Source organism: Pelobates fuscus, chromosome 3 (assembly GCF_036172605.1).
Source record: "Pelobates fuscus isolate aPelFus1 chromosome 3, aPelFus1.pri, whole genome shotgun sequence".
Taxonomy (NCBI): Eukaryota; Metazoa; Chordata; class Amphibia; order Anura; family Pelobatidae; genus Pelobates; species Pelobates fuscus.
This window is the reverse complement of record NC_086319.1, coordinates 367,711,009-367,732,088: the sequence shown is the minus strand read 5'-3', so window position 1 is coordinate 367,732,088 and position 21,080 is coordinate 367,711,009. Positions and strand designations below refer to the sequence as shown.

Below are 21,080 nucleotides of genomic sequence, written 5' to 3'. Positions count from 1 at the left end.
TCCTGCTGTCCCTAAAAATGCTAACACTTGTGTCTTAGTGTGGGGTGTGGGCCAATTGGCTACGGCCTCTACCTTAGCGGGTTCTGGTCGTTGTTTCCCACACCCCACCCTGTGTCCCAAATACTGGACTTCAGCCATGCCAAAGTTACACTTCTCCGGCTTCAGAGTTAGGCCGGCGGCCCTAATCTGATCCAACACAGTCTCTATGTGTTGTAGGTGTTCCCCCCAAGTCTCGCTATAGATCGCAATGTCATCCAGGTATGCGCAAGCGAAGTCCTGGAAGCCATCAAGGAGGCGGTCCACTAAGCGCTGAAAAGTAGCTGGGGCGTTTTTCATCCCGAAGGGCATGACCTTAAACTGGTACAGGCCAAACGGGGTGACAAACGCCGACTTAGGGATCGCGTCCTTGGCCAGGGGAATCTGCCAGTACCCCTTGCACAAGTCAATGGTGGTCAGATAGCGTCCCCTGGCAATGCGATCCAATAGCTCGTCTACTCGGGGCATGGGGTATGCGTCTGTCACAGTTCGGTCGTTGAGGCGTCGGTAATCGACACAGAACCGGGTCGTCCCGTCCTTTTTGGGGACTAGGACGACGGGAGATGCCCAGGGACTGTCGGATGGCTCTATAACCCCTAGTTTTAACATCTCCTGAATCTCCTTCCTCATCTCTTCTTTTACAGCCTCGGGAATTCTATAGGGAGTTTGTCGGAGCGGGGCTTGTCCTGGGGTTTCTACGTAATGGGTCGCTACAGGTGTGTAACCTGGCTCCTGGGAAAAGGTTAATCTCTTTTCAACTAGTAGTTGCTGGAGTTGTTCTCGTTCTGTGGGAGTTAATCGCTCCCCTAGCTGTACTGTATTAAGCAGAGTTTTGGACTCGGGGTTGGCTAATAGATCAGGGATGGGGAGACTGTCAGGGTCCTCAGTGGCGGGGATGCATATGGCGGCTATGTCTTCGGGTCGTTCTTGGTATTCCTTCAATAGGTTTATATGAAAGGACTTCTGTATCTTTTCGTCCTTGCTACTGGCAATGATATAGGTGGTGTCACAGACCTGGGCTACTACTTTGTAGGGGCCTTGCCAGGAGGTCTGCAATTTATTTCCTCGAACGGGTTTAAGTACTAGAACTTTCTGTCCTACCTGGAATGTTCTCAGCCTAGCGTTCCGATCGTACCAATGTTTCTGCCGACCCTGGGCCGCATGGAGATGATCCCGGGCCATCCGGGCTAACTGTTCCATACGGTCCCGCATTTCTAGCACATATGGTACGATGGGGACACCTTCGTGTTCCGTCTCTCCCTCCCAGTGCTCTCGGATGAGGTCGAGGGGGCCTCGCACCCTCCGTCCATAGAGCAGTTCAAAGGGAGAGAACCCAGTGGACTCCTGCGGTACCTCCCGGTAAGCAAACAGGAGGTGTGGCAAAAATCGCTCCCAGTCTCTGTATTCCGCCGTAAAGGTCCGTAGCAATTGCTTTAGGGTACCATTAAAACGTTCACAGAGACCGTTAGTCTGGGGGTGGTACGGTGAACTAAGCAGGGGCTTAATACCACAGACCTTCCACAACTGCTGGGTTAAGTCTGCGGTAAACTGGGTCCCTCTGTCCGACAAGATTTCCTGGGGAAATCCTACTCTGGTGAATATCCCGACTAGCGCACTGGCGACAGTGTCAGCCTGGATATTCGTCAGAGCGACGGCTTCTGGGTAGCGGGTGGCATAGTCCACCACGGTAAGAATGTATTTCTTACCAGAGGGACTGGGGTTAGGTAGGGGTCCTACTAGATCGACTGCCACCCTGCTAAATGGTTCCTCGATCACAGGCATAGGGGACAGTCGAGCTTTCGGATGATCCCCTCTCTTCCCCACCCTCTGGCATACATCACACGTGCTACAGTAACGGCGCACGTCCTTCGAGATTCCTGGCCAAAAGAAGGTCTGAGTGATTCTGTAGGTTGTGCGGTTACCCCCTAGATGTCCTGCTAACGGAATGTCGTGGCCAATTCGGAGAAGCTCCAATCGGTACTTTCTAGGTACCACTAATTGGCGCTTCTGCGAAGGAGCACAGCCTCTCTTCCTGCCTTCGGTTAATCTGTATAATCGGTCCCCCTCCCATATAAAACGTTCCCGCTCATCCCCTCTATTGTCAGCTAGTTCTCGGTACTTTCGGAGGGTGGGGTCCTGTCTAGTTTCCCTCCCAAACTCCTCTGGGGTGTCCCAAGCTAGCGGTCTCTCTGTAGTGTCATTGCTAGGTGTCTGTCGGTGGCTTACCTGGGTCTCCCGACCTGTTGGCAGATCGTCCTCGATACGGGTCTGTGAGCGGGTGGTCACGGGGCAAGCCGCAGCAGTAGTGGGTAAAAAGGCCGAGGCTAGAGGGCCAATATCATTGCCCAACACGACCTCAGCGGGTAGGTTGTCCATAATGCCCACCGTGGTCTTTCCTGACCCGACTCCCCAATCCAAGTGTACCCGGGCGGTGGGTAAGCGAAAGACAGCCCCCCCTGCGACCCGAACAGCAACAGTACGGTTAGACACAAGTTCTGGTTTCACCAGATGCTTTTGTATTAAAGTGATGGTAGCGCCAGTGTCCCTTAGGCCTTGTGCTATCTGTCCATTTACACGCACCTCCTGACGGTGGTGCTGGCGATTATCTGGGGAAGCTGCTTGTATGGGGTTGGCCTCATATAATATTCCCAGGCATTCCTCAGGACTCCCTTCAATTTCCAGGCAGTGAGCAGCAGCGGGGCGTGAAGATGGGCTTTCGGTGTTAGATGTGCGCCTCCAGTTATTATTGGCTGATCCCAACGGGCAAACACGGGCAATATGTCCCAGGTTGCCGCAGCGATGACACGTCACTTTGTAGGATTCCCGGGGCTGGTTGTTAGACCCTTGAGGACGTGGAGGTCCTGGGGGTACTGGGGCCCGGAATTCTGTGCGTGCAGCGTAGGTTGGGGTGCGGGCCTCTGTTCTAGGTGCTGGTCGTGTAGTACCTTGGCTCACTTTTCTCGTTTCCACATATTCGTCCGCTAGTCGTGCTGCCTCATTTAAGTTGGCTGGGCGGCGATCTCTCACCCAATCCTGTGTATCCGCCGCCAAATCTTGGAAGAAATGTTCCATCAAGAACAATTGTAGCACTTCTTCTCCGGTGTTAGCATTGCACCCTTGCATCCAATGTGATGCCACCCTTTGTAGCTTGTTTGCCCATTCCATGTGGGAGTCCGCTGCCTTCTTTTTGGACTCCCGGAAGCGACGGCGATACGCCTCTGGGGTGACTGCGTATCGGGTGAGTAGTGCGGCTTTCACCCGCTGATATTGTGTGATATCTTCGGCCGTGAGTGCCCGAAAAGCTTCATTTGCTTTTCCTGAAAGTTTTCCAGCCAGAATAGTAACCCATTGGTCTGGGGGTATCTGGTGCAGTGAGCACTGCCGCTCAAAATCTGCCAAATATCCATCAATTTCTTCCTCATTTTCTGCAAACGCTTTAAATGCAGTAAATGGTATTTTCTTCCCTGCAGCAACGGGAGGAGGAGTAGGAACTATATGTGTACTAGCTTGTTGCGCCAATACATGTTCCGTGTCTTGCCTCCTCTTAGTCTCGATCTCCTCTTTTGCGTTCTTGAACAGTCTGTCTATTAGCTCCGTGGTCTTTTCTGGATATAATGCTAATCTTCGCTGTACAATAGCAGTGAGTACATCGTTCTCGCTGACCGGTGCAATAGGTTCAGTTACCTCCATGGATCTATCCATTTCGTCCAGCTCCAGTAGGTCAGCTATCAGCTCTCTCCTTGGTCTGTTACTGGCACTCCTACCACGATTCTCCAATAGATCTTTCAGTGTGGGTCTTTTCAGCTTGGCATACTGAGACTCCATTCAGCACTTGCTCCTTGGGCAAAAAGAACCATCCCACCGCTGCCACCAATGCAACGGCTACCCAGATAGAGAGAGGGTTTCTGCCGTTGAAGACGTCCTTTTTCCCTGCAAGCTGCTGTGGAGCAGTAGGCTGATGTAATCCCATCCACGATATCCAGAGTGAGAAGCAGGTTCAGCTGTAAACAGGAGCAGAATAATATTCCCAAATAATCCCCTTCCAAGAACGAGACGAGGCTACGTTTTGAAGGGTCAAGATGAACTGAGGACTGGAACACCCAGCCTGCTTTTTATTAGAAATAGATACACACAGAACACTCCCAGGGGGAGGAAGAAAACAACCAATAATACAGATGGTAACACCCCCACGTCTCCTCCCCTCAGATAACTACATAACCCAATTAAAATGTCCAAATTTTTCCACCAGTTCTGGATGTACCCCAAAAACAGGGGGTACAGCGTTAAATCCGGTAGCGCTGGATAGCTCTCCTTCAGGGGGACAATATATCCAAAAATCACCCCATTCGGATGTATAGTTCGGGAGATACAACGTTCCAAAGTTTTGACCGACCGCACAGACCAACTAGCCGAAATTAGTTCCATGAGTTTTGGCCTTGCGGTCGGTCTCCGTTCGCACGATAAAAAGGTATGATATTCTTGCCATCCATGCGAATCGCGGGGTTCGCTGGAATCCCCATAGATGATTGCATATAACTACCGAACGAGGGGACGTTCGGTAGTTTCCGTACGAACTTATGGAGGTCTGGAGGACTCAGCGGTGTTCGCCTGTTTGCGTATCCGTTTTCAGTTCCATGCGGTTACAGGCAAACACCGCTGTTCGCACACAAGATGGCCGCGAACACGTGCAAAGTCCCGAAATGGCGGCCACCTCTGTATTACACGCGAAATTCGCACGGAACCAGACGAACAGAGGAATGAAACGAATGGATGTGTAAGTTGTAATTCCCTTGTTTGTTTCACATCCACCAGAGGTTGGGAGGGATCTGTTACAGATGGTAACAATTCAGCCATAAGGTTTTCTCAATGCACAGTGTGCACACCTGCTAAATGTACTCACACAATACAGAAAACGAAGAAGGGAGCTGTATTTATTATATCGCAAGATAAAGGGTGGGACTATGGTTCTGGAGATTGCATAAGTTTTGTTTAAACTCATTAAAAATACTCTGGCAACAAATATGCTTGTTGAATATAGTAAATATTGTGCTTATTGCCTTTATAATAACTTGTTGTGTTTTATATATAGTACACTCCCATGTACTTTCATTAAAAAACTTGCGTTTGACAAAAATACTTTTAAAGTACTTTAAAAACAATAAATCATACACAAAAAGAATCCGGGGGAAAAAATGTGGTTGGTGCAGAGATTTATAATTCCCCTCTAAAGGGATTATTAAAAAAAATTGAGTTAGGGTATATTGGAAAGCAAATCGCAAAATATAAGCCACAACAAGTGAGTTAGATTTCCCATAATTCTCCGCTAATTTAATATTCCACAAAGATTTAGACTGATTCAGCGATTCTTCCTGGGGCAGATGACCAACGTTGAGTTATTGGCTGGAATTGGGGATGTTTGGTCATGTTATAATGTATATAAATAAAATCATATAGTACAGACAGCTAAACAGACTAAATGAGAGGGCTTAGCCACAAAGGCACAGCGCTAGATGAGAGGTCTCAGCGGTCTCTGCTCACATGCAGTTTACACTCTGGAAGCCTGCGATAAGCAAAACTGCTGCTCTGTCCGTCCTTTCATCCCTTGCTTTCATCCGTCTCTTTGTCGAATAATCCAACAGCGGATACGCGCCCCCCAAGGATGAGAGAACAGAGCAAAAAGTGTACTAAATCTTTTGCTCATCCCCATGTGCCCCCCCTCCCTGTCCCTTCTCTTCTGTACTTAATTTCCTTGTCCGACTTTCTTCTTCTTAGCTTACGCACATCACTCCATAAAAATTCAACTATTTCACTGGTTCAGTAACACAATTTCCTGCACTATTTGTCTTTGTCATTGGAAATCAGATAGAGAAAACAACTCAGCATACACAAAGTGTCACAGCTATCCCTCAGTATTCAGTATACAGCACTAAGTATCACGGTCAACTCTTAATATACAGCACTTGGTGTCACTCGTCCCTCAGTATATAGCTCTAGACGTCACAGCTATCACTCAGTCACAGCTGTATACCTTCAACATTTCAAATGGACAGAGAGAGACACTTTCAGTTACTCTGGATGTGTGTCTGTTTGACAGTGTGTGTGCATCTGTGTTTGTGTGAGTTTGTACATCTAGCTCTAGCTGTGTTTCTGCTTGACTAAATGTACATGAGTCTCTGGCTGTGTATGTGTGTCTTCTAGTGTGAGTATGTTTGACTGTATGTTCATGTCCAGCTGTGTGTCTGTTTGACACTGTGTGTGAACATCTGTGTGCATGACATGTGCTTCTGACAGCAGGAATCTGTGTGTTTCCAACATTTTGTATGTGACCATGCATTTGTGTGACAATGTGTACGCGTGTATTCTGAGTGTGTATGCGTATGACCTTTTATGTGTGTATGTCTGTGTGTGTGTGGTAAGGAGCGTGAATCTAGGTGAGTGGGCCCGGCCAATGTTTTTTTAAGGGGCCCTGAGATTTCTGATGTCAGCCCTGAATACTAATAGCAATTTAAGCAACTAAAATGTAATTTGGGACAAGAACAATGTATCTTATCTACACAGACTGATTTCTAAACACAGTTATTGTAGTTTAAAGACACATTCTTGGATGTATTATTGCTATGTGTGTGGAGCTCTGTTACAAACTCAGACACGCCAACAATATGAAGCTCCTAGAAAAGAGGGAGACATTAGGATAGAAAGAGGAACAGGGGGGTTTGGGCTTAAAATAGGGACTGTTCCTCCTAAATAGGGACACTTGGGAGGTATACAGCTAACTCTCAATATACGGCACTAGGTGTCACAGCTATACCTCACTTTATAGCACTAGATGCAGGGCCAGATTAAGAGCCCAGAGGGCCTGGTGCTGACAATTATGATGGGCCTAATTACAAAATCTTATTGACCAAAAACACTAAAACAGTCCTACCTCCTAAGCGTCATGTATCTGATGGAGGTGGTGCTGGAGGGAAACTCATGGGATGCAGCTATGAGAAAACACATACTCTATGCTAATCTCACACTTTCATCTTTCAAGTAAACCCATACCAACTAACAGCAGTGTCTAGTAAAGCAGGAAGTCTATGGATAGGGTAAAAGGGTAGGCCACTGACACAAATCACATAACCAGAACGGTCGAATATACAGAAAAAGGGGGCATGTCTGTGTCCCCATGTCTCCCAGTCCCTTAGTGTCTGTGTCCCCATGTCACTAGGACACTAAGGGACATTGGGACACTGGGAGATATAGGGACACTGAGTTACTAGGGAAAACTGGGAGACCTGGGGAAACTGAGACTCTTGGGTAAACTGGGAGACATGGGGACACTGGGTGACTTTGAGACACAAGGGTACACTGGAAGACATGGGGCACTGAGACACTGTGATGCATAGGGGACACTGTGATATATAGGGGACACTGGAGACTTGATAAAGACCTGGGTACAGGTCAAAACATTGTGGTGTCCAATAAACCTGCTTAAATCTATCTATCACAGTGAGTGACTGGCTGGGAGACATGGGGACACTGGAAGTGTGCCATGTCTCCCAGGTCTCAAAGTCGCCCAGTGTCCCCATGTCTCTCAGTGCCCCCTAGTGTCTCAGTGTCGCCCAGTGTCCCCTAGTGCTTGTATCCCCATGTCTCCCAGTATCCCTTAAAGTCTGTGTCCCCATGTCTCCAAGTGTCCCGATGTCACTAAGACACTAGGGGACACTTAGAGACATTGGGACACTGTGAGACATGGGGACACTGAGACACTGGGAGAGACATGGGGACACGGAGAGACATGGGGACACTGAGAGACTAGGGGACACTGAGAGACTAGGGAACACAGACACTAGGGACACTGAGACTCTTGGTAAACTGGGAGACACTGAGAGACATGGGGACACTGAGAGACATGGGGGCACTGGGAAACATGGGGACATGAGACACTAGGGATACTGGCTGGGAGACATGGGGACACTGAGATGCTAGGGGCCACTGGGAGATATGGGGCCATTGTGTCCCTAGTGTTCCCCAGTGTCCCTATGCCTCCCAGTGTCCCAATTTCTCAGTGTCCCCAAATCTCTCACCGTCCCCATGTCTTGCAGGCTCGGAGCTGCTGTCTGGACTCTCTGTGCAGAGCTGCTCCCCCTCAGATCATTGAGTAGAGAGAGGCAGGGAGGGAGATGCTGTAACTTCTTATCCCTGCCTCTCTCCACACAAACAGCGACACCTACTGGTTGACGCTGGTATTGCAGCAATTTATATTGCCGGTATTACTGCAATACCGGCACCGGCTAGACAGCCTCAAATACCTGAGAAATACCTGGCAACCATAAGAAATACATGAGAACTACCTGGCAACCCTAAGAGTAGTGTGTAAAAAAAATAAAACTTTTTTTTTTTTTTAAATCAATGAGCCTATACCATGGGCCTGGGCCTGGGCCTGGAGCTGCAGCTCCATCAGCCCCTATGTTAATCCGGCCCTGACTAGATGTCATAACTGATCTCATCCTTTTCTCGTATGGCTATCAATGGTAGCCCATTTAACCACTGCCTTGCCTTACCCCTGTAACTGATTTGGCCTGTAGCACTTTGTGGTTGTGTATTACACATTTGCATCTCAAGTTACAGTGAGATATACTGTGTGGCTGCCAGTACAGCCTCCTATATTATCTGCTATTTATGCTGGTCCTGTGATTGCCATCAAAATCTCATCAAGATCCCAGTAACAGTTAAAGTCCAAGGACTTAACCTGCACACAAGGGTGGCTGTTCATATGAAGACTGCACCAGAATACCCAACCTTGCTTCTACACAGAGACACTGCCAACTAGACCACTTCCCTGATCCACCCGGACAAGACCATGTTCAATTTTTTCCAAATTAGTTTTTTAGTGATCTTGTTTGAACTGGAACCGTCACATCATTGGAAATAAATATAGAATAAAACATTGAAAATCCTCTTTGACGTTTGTTAACCTTTTCTTTTTATGTGTAGCTCAATTACAAAAATATATATATACTAAATATATATATATATATAAAAAAGATCAGCAAATGACATCACAATTCTGTTCAGTCCTGGCACCGCCACGGTACACATTGCATCTCTATGCTCTCACACACAGCATCTCTCTATGCTGATTCAGAGTTGAAAAGGGCTGAGCTTATAGCAACTTCTGACAATGAGTGAAGATGATGGCACAGGATAGAGCAGTGTGGATTTATTCAATTAAAGAAATAGTACAATCACTTTAGTTACTACAACGTTCTGTAGTGGTTATGGTGGCAGGAGTGCAATGTTTTTTGAATGATTTGACTTCTTTTCTCTGTGTCTGAAGTAGTTGCAGGCCCGGACTGGCCATCGGGCAAACCAGGCAAATGCCCTGTGGGCTGCGATGTCCATGGGGCTGAGGCCGGCAGGGAAGATCACATGATCTCCCAGATCAACCCCTTGCAGGGCCAGCGCTATCCGAGTGCCGGCCCTGCTGTGTGTCTTCATGGGCCGGTAGGGAGATCAAGGATCTCCCTCACCGTCCCACAGGCACTTTAGTGGGCAGCCGGGAGGTAGGAGGGAGGAGAGAGAGGACCCGGGAGCTCTATCTAGCAGCTCCTCCAGGTCCTTCCTCTTGCGAGGTTGGAGCATTGCCGCAGTTACCATGGCAACGGTCCGGATCTCGCGAGAGTAAATTCACCACAGAACCACCAGGGCTTCTCCACCGGAACACAGGGGTGCAATCTCCCCCCTCCCTGGGCAAAGGTAAGAAGGGAGGGGGGAATATAACTAAAAGAAATAAATTAAAATGCACATAAGTAGCCATGTATTTGTGTGCCTCGTCTAAGGCAAAGGAAAGGTTTTTTTTACTGTAAGAACAATCAGGATGTGGAATTCTCTGCCTGAAGAAGTGGTTTTATCAGAGTCCATACAGATGTTCAAACAGCTACTAGATGCATACTTGCAAAAACAGAATATTCAAGGATATAATCTTTCAATGTAGGGTAATAACTGCTTGATCCAAGGATAAATCTGACTGCCATTCTGGGGTTAAGAAGGAATTTTTTTCCTAGCTTGTTGCAAAATTGTGCTTCAAACTGGGTTTTTTTTTGCCTTCTCTTGGATCAATAGCAAAAAACAAATGTGAGGAAGGCTGAACTTGATGGACGCAAGTCTCTTTTCAGCTATGTAACTATGTAACTATGTATTTAAATACATGGTTTATTTATTTTAAAAAAATGTAAAAAAGGAATATACATATTTGCCTATATTTGCACCCTCACATACACACACTGCACCACAGAGACACACAGTGCACCACAGACACACACAGTGCACCCTTCACACACATGCTGCACCACACACACTGCACCACAGACACACATAGTGCACCTTTCACACACACACATGCTGTAATACACACACTGCACCCTTCACACACACACTACACCACACACACACACACACACACACAAACCCACACCACATAAACACAGTGCATCCTTCATACACACTGCACCCATCACACACACAGACACACACTGCACCACACACAAAACAGTAGTGCATCCTTCACACACACTGCACCCCTCTTACACAGTGCTCACCACACACAGTACCCGTCACACACACACACTGCACCGCTCACAAACACACATTATGCCTTATACACACTACACAACTTACACACACTATATTCCTTGTAAACACTCTGGATGCTCTACACACACACTTGAGCCCCTATACACACTCTGAATTATCTACACATACAAAAGAACCCCTACAGACACACTGTGCACCCCTCACACACACTGCACCCCTCACACACACAGTGCACTCCACACACACACACAACATGCCTTATACACACTACACCACTTACAAACACTACATCCCTTGTAAACACTCTGAATCCCCTACACACACTCTGGATCCTTTACACACACACAAGAGTTCCCTTATAGACACACACTTCACCACATCTTGATCCCCTATGCACAGACTAGATGCTCTATACTCAAACATGCACACTACATTCCCTAAACACACACTCTCTACAATTCATACACACACTACATCACCTACACACACACATATACTACAGTCCCTTTTTACACACTCATTACATCCCCTATACACACACTCTCTCACACTCCTCTGTCCCTAGCCACACATATAACACCACAAACACATCACAACTAAAACTGACCAATTTACACAAAACACTACACACTACAATCAGTTCACTCTATAAACACGCAATCCCACAAGCAGCCTCCAAACACATGCACATTTCACTTTCCTTGCCATTTTGTCCTCTGGTATCCCACTTATGGAGACACCAGAGACAGAACACATACAGGGCCTTTCTCCCCATGCTAGAGCTCTTCAGCAGAGCTCTGCGCATGGGCTGCTCCAGAAAAGAATATTTAACCAACATGCTTTGAGAGGGGGCGTGTTTATCATTGGTGATTACAAAACACCACCTCTCTGGCCCTGCCCCCTCTGTCTGGTCCACTGTGATTCAAAAATGCCCGGGCTGAATTTTTTTCCCAGTCCGGGCCTGAGTAGTGGAGATGGGGAGTTGCAGACCACAAGAGCACACTGCAGTGTTGATGCTGCTTGAAGTATTCATTAAATTTTATTTTTAACATCTCAGAAACACATATTTGTAAAATATATGGCATAAGTAAACATCATATTAAATATTCTGGTGTGACAGTTCTCCTTTAAAGGGACACTATAGACCTGTCCCTGTAAGCTGATTAGTGTTTACACTGGAGCGTAAAGCCACCTTTGTTGGCTGTCACTCTGACAGCCCCTAGAAGGATTTCCTGGGTTCAGTCCTGCAAAGATTGCAGGATCGACGCTCAGCATCTCTATGCTCTGCATGCGCCTAGCCTCTTAATTCTTCTCTATAAGGAAGCATTGTATTGGCTGAGATCATCAGGATTGATTATCTCAGCTAGGGAGGTGGGCGGGGGAGTGAAGGTAAATAAATCTTTAAAAAAAATTACTTCTATTTCTGGTGCTTAATAATCCAAATAGGTGGTGTAACACTATGTTATAGTTATAGTGTTCCATTAAGCCTCAGTGAAATTGCTGCATGACGGTGACTCAATCGGGGATGCATTTAACAGATGTCAGAATATAGATTATTTTAAATTATGTTAAAATGAGCAGCAAATGATCATGAAACATCTTGTGATGAATGTTTAATCTTTGGAAAGCAATCCAGCCATAAAAATAGGAACTTTAACCATGTTGTTGTCTTTCTTTCACCTACCTCTTCACTGTCTCTGGTTTCTGTTCCTTCATGTGTGGGGGGAGGCACAGCATGGCGGGTCTGAACCTCCAGTGGGCTCAGAAAGAACTCTGGACGCTGGGAATAGATGAGATTAGATAATTTGATTTAGAAAATATAGATAAACACAATGAGATTAAAAGAACACTCTATCAGGAAGTATTACTTTAATGCATGGAATAGCCTTCCAGCTGAAGTGGTAGAGGTTAACACAGTAAAGGAGTTTAAGCATGTGTGGGATAGGCATATGGCTACCCTAACTATAAGATAAGGCCAGGGACTAATGAAAGTATTTAGAAAATTGGGCAGATTAGATGGGCCGAATGGTTCTTATCTGCCGTCACATTCTATGTTTCTCTATGCACCAAATCCAATTCAACATAATGTAGTAGTTTTAGTGCATAGACACTCTCCTTTTACTCTGGTAATACAAAACAGTAAAGTTTCTAAAAAAATTTCAATGTCTACTAGACATGTGCACCAGTGAAATTTACGTTTCGCACAAATTATTTTGTACTAAATAAAAATTTCATTTGTCAATCCCGAATTTCGTCCATTTGTTTTCGAACAAAATTCGTTATAAAATAATTAGTTTTCGTCCTACGAAAACAGCACTGAGCATGTACAAAAAAAAGCATGGAGGGAGTCGGCAGCGCTACCAGCTTCCTCCTTGTAATAAATAACTATTCCTACCCCCCCTGCATTAAAACCTATAGGGGTCACTATGACCCCCATATTAATAAAAGGGAGGTTAAATGCTCTCGCATGCCACGGGTAGGGGCATGTAGCCTAAACAGTGAGCAGCCAGTGGCTGCTAGCTGTCATTAAAAACTAAATATAAATCAGTATGGCTTCTCTCTGTCAAAACTACTAGTGACTGGGCAGCTACTGCTGCCCAGTCGCTAGTGCAATAAGGGGGGACCGAGCACAGGTCCCACTGTTCCACCATGGTGGGGAACACAAATAACTTAAATGGGGAGGAACATAGTGCCTCCCCGCACCCTTACCCGTGACCCGTGGGTGGGGGCTATTAATATAAATGGGGGGACCTAATATCCACCTGTTCCCCATCCATGAGTGGTGGTTGGAGACCCTAATTAAATAAATAATGGGGAGGACCTAATGTCCCCCCCAGGTCCCCACCCATGAGCGGCTGATGGGGACCCTTATTAATTATAGGGGGGACCGAATGTCATTAGGCCCCTCCTTTAATCAGGGTCCCCACCTATGACATTAGGTCTCCCAGTTTATATAAATAGCCCCCACCTGTGGGTCCACCTGTGTTCCCCCCCATTTTAATTATTTGTGTTCCCCACTATAGGGGAATGGGGGACCTATGCCAGGTCCCCCCTTATTGCACTATCGACTGGGCAGCAATCACTAGTCACTAGTAGTTTTAGTGACTGGGCAGCAATCACTAGTCACTAGTAGTTTTAGTGACTGGGCAGCAATCACTAGTCACTAGTAGTTTTAGTGACTGGGCAGCAATCACTAGTCACTAGTAGTTTTAGTGACTGGGCAGCAATCACTGCACAGTCACTAGTAGTTTTAAATGACAGTGAGCAGCCACTGGCTGTTCGCTGTTTAGACGACATGCCCCTACTCACGGCATGCCATGAGTAGAGGCATGCAAGAGCATTTAACCTCCCTTTTATTAATATGGGGGTCATAGTGACCCCCATAGGTTTTAATGTGGGGGGGTATTTCTCCGTGCTGTGGGGGTTAATTCCCCTGCAGCACGGAGTCTATTAAACAAACGAAACAAAAAGTAATGCACTCTGCATTTTCCCTTTTGTTTCATTTATATTTCGTATGTTGGGCTTTCGTTTACATTTTAAAAAATAAATACGAAAAAATACGAATTTCGGACGAAATCTTATTCGTACGTAAATCAATGCACATGTCTAATGTCTACATGTTTCCTAAATAATGGATCTGGCAGCAGCTTCTTTGTTGAAGACCTTAGGTTTTCAAAGGTCTTCACTTTTCGAGGTGATGACACCATACATGTCCAATGCTTGACACAGAGAAACACTGGATTTAGGGGTTCTCTACGAGAACTAGTGGATTGGCAGAGCGTAGCAATTGTTTTGCTTGTGTCCCCAATGCTTTTACACAAGAAACATTCTATTAAACAATAGATATATCATGAGTGATGGTTTCTTCAAAGAGGAAAGTGTTCTAGAGGTGAAATACAAGTAAGCTAAACAACTTGTAATTAAATTTTTTGTTTTAAAGAAGATAAGTCACTGGTCATCTAATCTAAGAAAGGAACACTCCAGCGCTAAAAATAAATATATACATTTTTAATGTTAGACTGTTCCTTTAAAGACGAATCGTACAGTATATTAGATATTAATTTGAAACAGTGTTACTTTTCCATAGGGTGCCATACTTGAGGGCTTATTCACTAAACAGTAAATTGTAGTGCATGTAAAAGTGAAAACTCATCTGCAATTTTCAACTCAACGTTTCCAATTAAACTACAGTCACAGCTCGACCGTTATAGCCTGAATTTTCCAAATAGATGTATAATTCACAAAAATCTGTTTAGTAAAAAAGGCCCTTTATGTTTGCGTATTTGCAAAGCACGTGTTAAATTTACGTGTTGACAGCCTGATACCTTCTGGCTGTGTATCTGAGCAGAGAGGTAGGGCCCTGCAAGCCCTGTGTGTGAGTAAACCATCACAAATGTGTGTTAATTTGCACTGCGCCATTTGTCTTCGCACAAAACATTATAATAAATTGTGTTCAGATCACCTTTGCATGTGCTTGTGAGTATCAATAACTGAAATGGCTAATCTCTCTCCCTTGCTCATCCATGCACTTTTTAAAAATTGGACCATTAGTTGGTAATGGATGTTAATGACGAAGGATGGGGTTTGTCTGCTATTGAGCAATCCTCTGCGTGTGTCTGCATGCGCCCCTCTCATTACATTGTCTAACACATGGAAGAAATGAACAGCAGGGAGAAAACAAGTGCAATAGTTTGGTAGATACCAAATGTTTAGAGATACTAACAAAGCTTCCATTCCTTCTTTTTCAAATCAATATTGGTAGCTTATTCGCTAAACCAGGAATTTTGTAGAATTGATGAAGAAATTGTAAATTTTAGGGTCCCATTCTCATATTTTTTCCAGTTAAGCTTTTTTTTTTTTTTACTTCAAATCGCATATTGACTCCCAGTGCAATGAATAAACTACATTACCATTTAAAAAAAAATAAAAAAATTATTTTAATAATTTTACAGAGGGTCAATCTTCGCAGTGCATTAGCTTGACATTGGTGTTTGACAGTAGTAAGAAGTAGGAACATGACAGCATCATTTTCTTAACAGTCATGTTTTAGGAAGAGAGCAAAGTATTATATATTCAAGGACCAATTTAGGTACCATAACAACTTAATAAAAATGGCGTTGTTATGGTGCCAGGAATTTTCCTTTAAATATACATATTATGATGTACGTGAATCAGTATCAGCGGTATCGCAGAGTCTTTTTTATTGCTGTGTTTTTGAACTTAGGTAATTAATTGCCTTCTAGGCTTAAAGGCCCATCTCCCCTTCTGCCACCCAACTTTTATATTATAACCAGACTGTTATATGTGTCCCCAAATGTTTTAACCCTCAGAATGCCAATGGTGTGCCATAGACATTGCTTTGATTGAATATTTTAAACTTTCTACAGTTATATGTTCTTTTTGGTCTTTTTCCTGTTTTCCAATGCTCCCATTGGAGAGGGTCTTCAATGAACAAAACGGAATTGTGTGGATCTGGAGTATCTGGTCCGATATGGGGAACTTTCCTAACCTATAGATGAAACACTTGTTGTAAGGCACAATAGAATAAAAACACTAGTCTAAAATCGAATATTTCACTCATTCTCCAGTGCAGAGAATTGCTTTAAGCTGTGTGTCTCTGAATTAATTCAGTGCCTAACATTAAAGGAGGGGGAGGTTATTTATTGCAGCTGAAGGGTGAGAGACCCCCTGAATTATTCAAAAGGAGCCCCCTCCTCCTCACCATTTCTGCTGCGTCTCATGGGGGAAATTAGGCAAAGCTTCTACTCCTCTCTCCTCTATACCCACCCTGAGGGGTTCATATGAAAATGTATCGACAGCTTGTTAGTAAAGATTATAAATTAGACAAGAGAGATGATGGAGAGAGCTTAGGAGTTTGAAAGATGTTGTTTAGTACAGTGCCCCAGAACAGGCTAGTGCTATAATAATAGTATTGGAAGGCAGAAAGACAGGTACGATGCTGCACTGTTCCCATATGGTAGAATTTCCAATGTTCCATTATTATATTTTCTGGATATGGAATATATACATACACATTGCTGCTACCATGGCAACCAACGGGTACCACTCACCAGAGAAATAAAATGGAAACAGCAGGATGTAAGTGAAGAAGTTTAAGTGTAAAGTGCTCAGGGGGGATCTCACCTCCGTTCTCAGAAGTAGCAGTTTTAGAAGCACAGACGGTAGTTCTCCAGAAGCGGTTTTAAGACCCGAATCCTGTTGAAACAGAATTTACAAGGAGTAATACATTAACATAGTTTACTGGTCCAACATTCCAATCACCCAGTTTCCAAGCCAACCTACCACCTTTAAACGTACCTGTATGGTTACCCCAGTAAATGTCTTTCCTTTGCTGTTACTGTCGGACATCAGTTCATGGTAGACGTCCATGTCCAAGGGGACAACGGAGAACCCACAATATTCCGACAGGTTCCAGGGGACGTGCCTAGAAACTGAAGAAACAAATTATACAAAGAAACAAGTCAAAATGTCAGCGCAGGTTTTAAACAGAATGCGGCATCTATTAGAATTCAGGGATTTTGTTTACTGTATGCTGTGTGCTGTTTGCATTATAGCTTTAATGCATTTTGTTGACAATATCATTGCGAAAGTGTTCCCTTTAACCCCTTAAGGACCAAACGTCTGGAATAAAAAGGAATCATGACATGTCACACATGTCATGTGTCCTTAAGGGGTTAATACATTTTAGGATGATGTATTGCAAAACAGCATTTCTGATGTCTACAAGTCCTTGCCGTCATGTAACAAACACTAGCAAGTTCTTCTTATCATAGATCCAGTGTGTGTAATATGTCAACTGTGGAAATGTTCAGAGAACGCATAATAGCCATATGGTTAAATGTGTAGCCAAAAATTCTAAAAATGGAGCAATCTCCATGGCAACAAATGCGTCAACATAATATTTAACATGTAGACCTTTGGCCCCGATTTGTTCTTTATATATAAAACACATGTTTCTAATTTAATTATATTTGTGGATAAGCTATTCAAATGATTTAATATTATTGGATAAACAGTTTTGAACTATTCAATATTTAGAAAAATATTTTAATATGTCGATATTTTGCATTATATTTTTAGGCCAGTTCTTTTTTTTTATATCTGTATATTTTGAAAAAAAAAAGGTTTTGTTGATAATTTGAAAAGCTTATCAAAAAATATTAAATCGATGTCAAAATTAGAAATATTTGTTTTACATGTAAACAAACAATTCTGGGTTAAAGGTCTACATGCTAAAACATAAATAAAAAAAATCTCACAAATTACAAAGCATGGTACTTCTAAAATTTCTATTGATTATTGTTGAAATCCCAAAACAACCCCTCAAGCTGGTCAGTGGATTTTCCTTTGATCTCTATGAGATGTTAGATTATTTGCCATTTGAATGCCAGAGGGAGCTGCATGATGAAATATATTGCTTCTTGAGCATTAGCCAGCCAACCAAAATGACTGAATAATTGGTGAATCCAACTGTGCTGAAATAGGGATGTCTTTAGAAACTGCACTAAGAGTTAGGAACCGCTGACCGAGAGGTAATGTATCGTAAAATATTCATGAAGAGCCTATGTTGAAACACCAAATAGAAAAACACCAGAAGTTACCATTTGTGACTGTGTAATACTCCAGGATCAATGCTGCCCCTTCACTAAAAAGGGTAACTCCATCTCGCCCCTGAAACAAGTAGGAGGAATTCCAAATAGGCTGAGAATTTGGAAGTCCAAGACCGGAGACCTTCAGGATAAAAAAATAAGACAAAACAAAAAAATGGAGCAAATTAGGATAAAGGAAGAAAAGTGTAGTAGAAAGGCCTGAGAATAATGATTTAATGCAAAATAGAAAAAGAAATGGCTAGGTGAATGAAGTGGATACAGTGAAGGAATGGATGAGAGTAGGCAAAGGATTATCCATTGACGCTTGCGTTAAAAGAAAAGAGAAAAAAAATGGCACATAGACAGTGTGTGGGTAAACATTAGAAATAAGACATAGGGTGAGTGAATGAAAAGAAAACCAGATGGGGAGAGTGGGTATATGAATTAAATGTTGTGTATCCATAGGAAAAGAATGTGAGTGAATGGAAAGGGGAGAGGGAGAAATTAATGGTGAAAACAAAAGGCAAGATAATTTATGTAAATATATGTAAAGTAGAAGCATATGTCATGTATTATGGAGAAGGTTTGTGTTCGTGTCACCTGTGGCTGACCCTCAGAGGCAGTCTGTGGTATCTCAAAACTGGAAAGGGCAGAATCGGGGAAATTGAGCGTTGTGTGTGGCACCCCACGTGCCCCAGGAGGCTTCAGGCACTTGCTGTTGGATATAAGCAAAATTGTTATGCAAACATAGGTAAAAAAAAAAAAGTGGAATAAATAAAGAATTCAAACTTACAAATACACATAGACAAGAGCGTCACTAATGTATCGATAAATTCAAGAGATTTGCACTTAAAAATAGGAAGCATCAGTGCTGCGGAAAAATAATATCTGATGCAGGTAAGTAATGGTCAGGACCAGAACAGTGGAGTTGTAAAAATAAATACATTTTAAAAATGGAAATAAATGTATACGTACTGAGTTATAGTTGGTGAGCTTATTATTCACAATAAGATTAGTTGCCTGTTATTATGTTATTGTGATATTTTGGCATGTGATACTTTATATAACATAATACATATTTGTGACACTGCTATGAATTTAGCAATATTCTTTATCAAATGGTTGGAGTTCTCTGATTATTTTTCATATTATTATTATTACCTTATACCTTCTATAAAATAGTTGTCTATGTTGTTCTGTATATGCTGAGTAGGTAGAACCCTATAAATGGTAAACATAAATACACAGTATCTAGCTAATCGAGATTGGGTACCTGTAGTCTAGATAGTTGGGTACAATCCGTGCCACAGCAACGACTGGATGTGCCGATCCAACCAGAGGAGTCTCCACACCCACTAACAAGACCTATTGGAGAAACCAGAGTAGCTAGTGAGAGAGGTATGAGGACACATTATCATCTAATGCCCACCGACCCTCTACTGACCTGCAAGGCACTGTACGTAAAACCATCCTGCTGCTTAAGGACACTGCTCTTTCGTTGAATGGTGACATTCAGGCAGCTTCCTCCTGGAACCTGATCAGGAGACTGATACACACGGGAGACAAAGAATTCATGAATTCACTAGCTGTCACACAGGCTGTTGTTTTTTGTTAATGGGGAAAGTCTATGTGGTAAGTATTAAAATGTAGTATTAAGGATTATTATTATTTGTATTTATATAGCGCCAACATATTCCGTAGTGCTTTATAATTATAAAATGGGGATATTTGACAACAAGTAATTTACACACAGAATGTAATAAAGACAAGAGGTGAAGAAGGCCCTGCTCAAACGAGCTTACACTCCACGAGGAACGGGAAAAGACACACAAGAGAAATAATCACACGTCAGAGGGAAGGAGGGATAGATGGATAAGATGCCTGTTGACAAACTGTGTGGGATGACCCGAAAGTGGCAGGAGAGAGAGTGAGCTGGGCTATGGAGGCAAGGGAACTGATGAGGGCAGTAAAATGAGAGAAATCGCCCAGGAAGATGGCAGGATTCCCTAAAGAAGTCTCGTATCAGTGTCTTCTTAAAGAACTGGAGGCTAGGGGAGAGTCTGATGGCATTGGGTAGTGAATTCCAAAGGAATTAGGTGGCCCTTGAAGAATCCTGCAGATGTGACTGAACAGTGCGGGAACGAGGGGATGTCCGCAGAAGGTCATTTGCAGAGCAAAGTGAATGATGTGTATTTGTTGAGTAAACAAGAAATGTAGTGCGGAGTGGAGTAAGTGAGGGCTTTACCATTCTGATCCTTTATAGTAACTGTATTTATTACAGATTGCCTTTACTTGAATTTGTTCTTAGATTCCCATTTAAAGGTGAATATATGTAAGTAGCTTTAAAAGTGGAGAGCTTCAGAAGAAAAGTAAAACAATATATAAATAAAGTTCTTATTTAGTTACAAATATGTAATAGGAATTCACCAATTTTGGCCTTTTTATCACAATATATAAGGTGCAATTGGAAACAAAGTGCATATGCAAACGCAATAGAATATTATGTTTTCACAGAAACAGTTCAATTTGATAAAGTGCATATAACCCAAAAATATTATGTAGCATTAAAATAAGTTGTGTGTGTAAAACCTGCAGGAGTACAATATTGGTCACAAATAAAAAAGGGAAACATTGATTTGAGGCTGCGACATGTATTTATTTTCAAATTTTTCGCGTGTGCCCAAACTTAACGAATAATCAGTTTGTTTGTTGATAGTTTTACCAACTGTCTGGGCATTTGCATTCACTGAGCCATATCTTGAGTTTCTATAGGTGTATTTATTTATTCATGGTTGTTTATTTAACAATTGTTATCTGTTTGGCAGAGTGAAATGTTGTTGTCTTTTGGTTGTCATA

General features: G+C 43.3%; 1 protein-coding gene across 1 annotated transcript in view; it reads right to left on the bottom strand.

Moving 5' to 3' along the window:
- The window catches only part of CCDC33 (coiled-coil domain containing 33), a 91,380-nt gene that overhangs the window by 36,720 nt on the left and 33,580 nt on the right, over positions 1-21,080 (bottom strand). The window contains exons 7-13 of the mRNA XM_063449349.1: positions 19,669-19,770; positions 19,498-19,589; positions 18,825-18,939; positions 18,237-18,366; positions 16,933-17,066; positions 16,759-16,830; positions 12,299-12,394 (exon numbers count right to left, since the gene is read on the bottom strand). Coding sequence (XP_063305419.1) covers positions 12,299-12,394; positions 16,759-16,830; positions 16,933-17,066; positions 18,237-18,366; positions 18,825-18,939; positions 19,498-19,589; positions 19,669-19,770 — 741 coding nt within the window. The remainder of the gene's footprint in view (positions 1-12,298; positions 12,395-16,758; positions 16,831-16,932; positions 17,067-18,236; positions 18,367-18,824; positions 18,940-19,497; positions 19,590-19,668; positions 19,771-21,080) is intronic.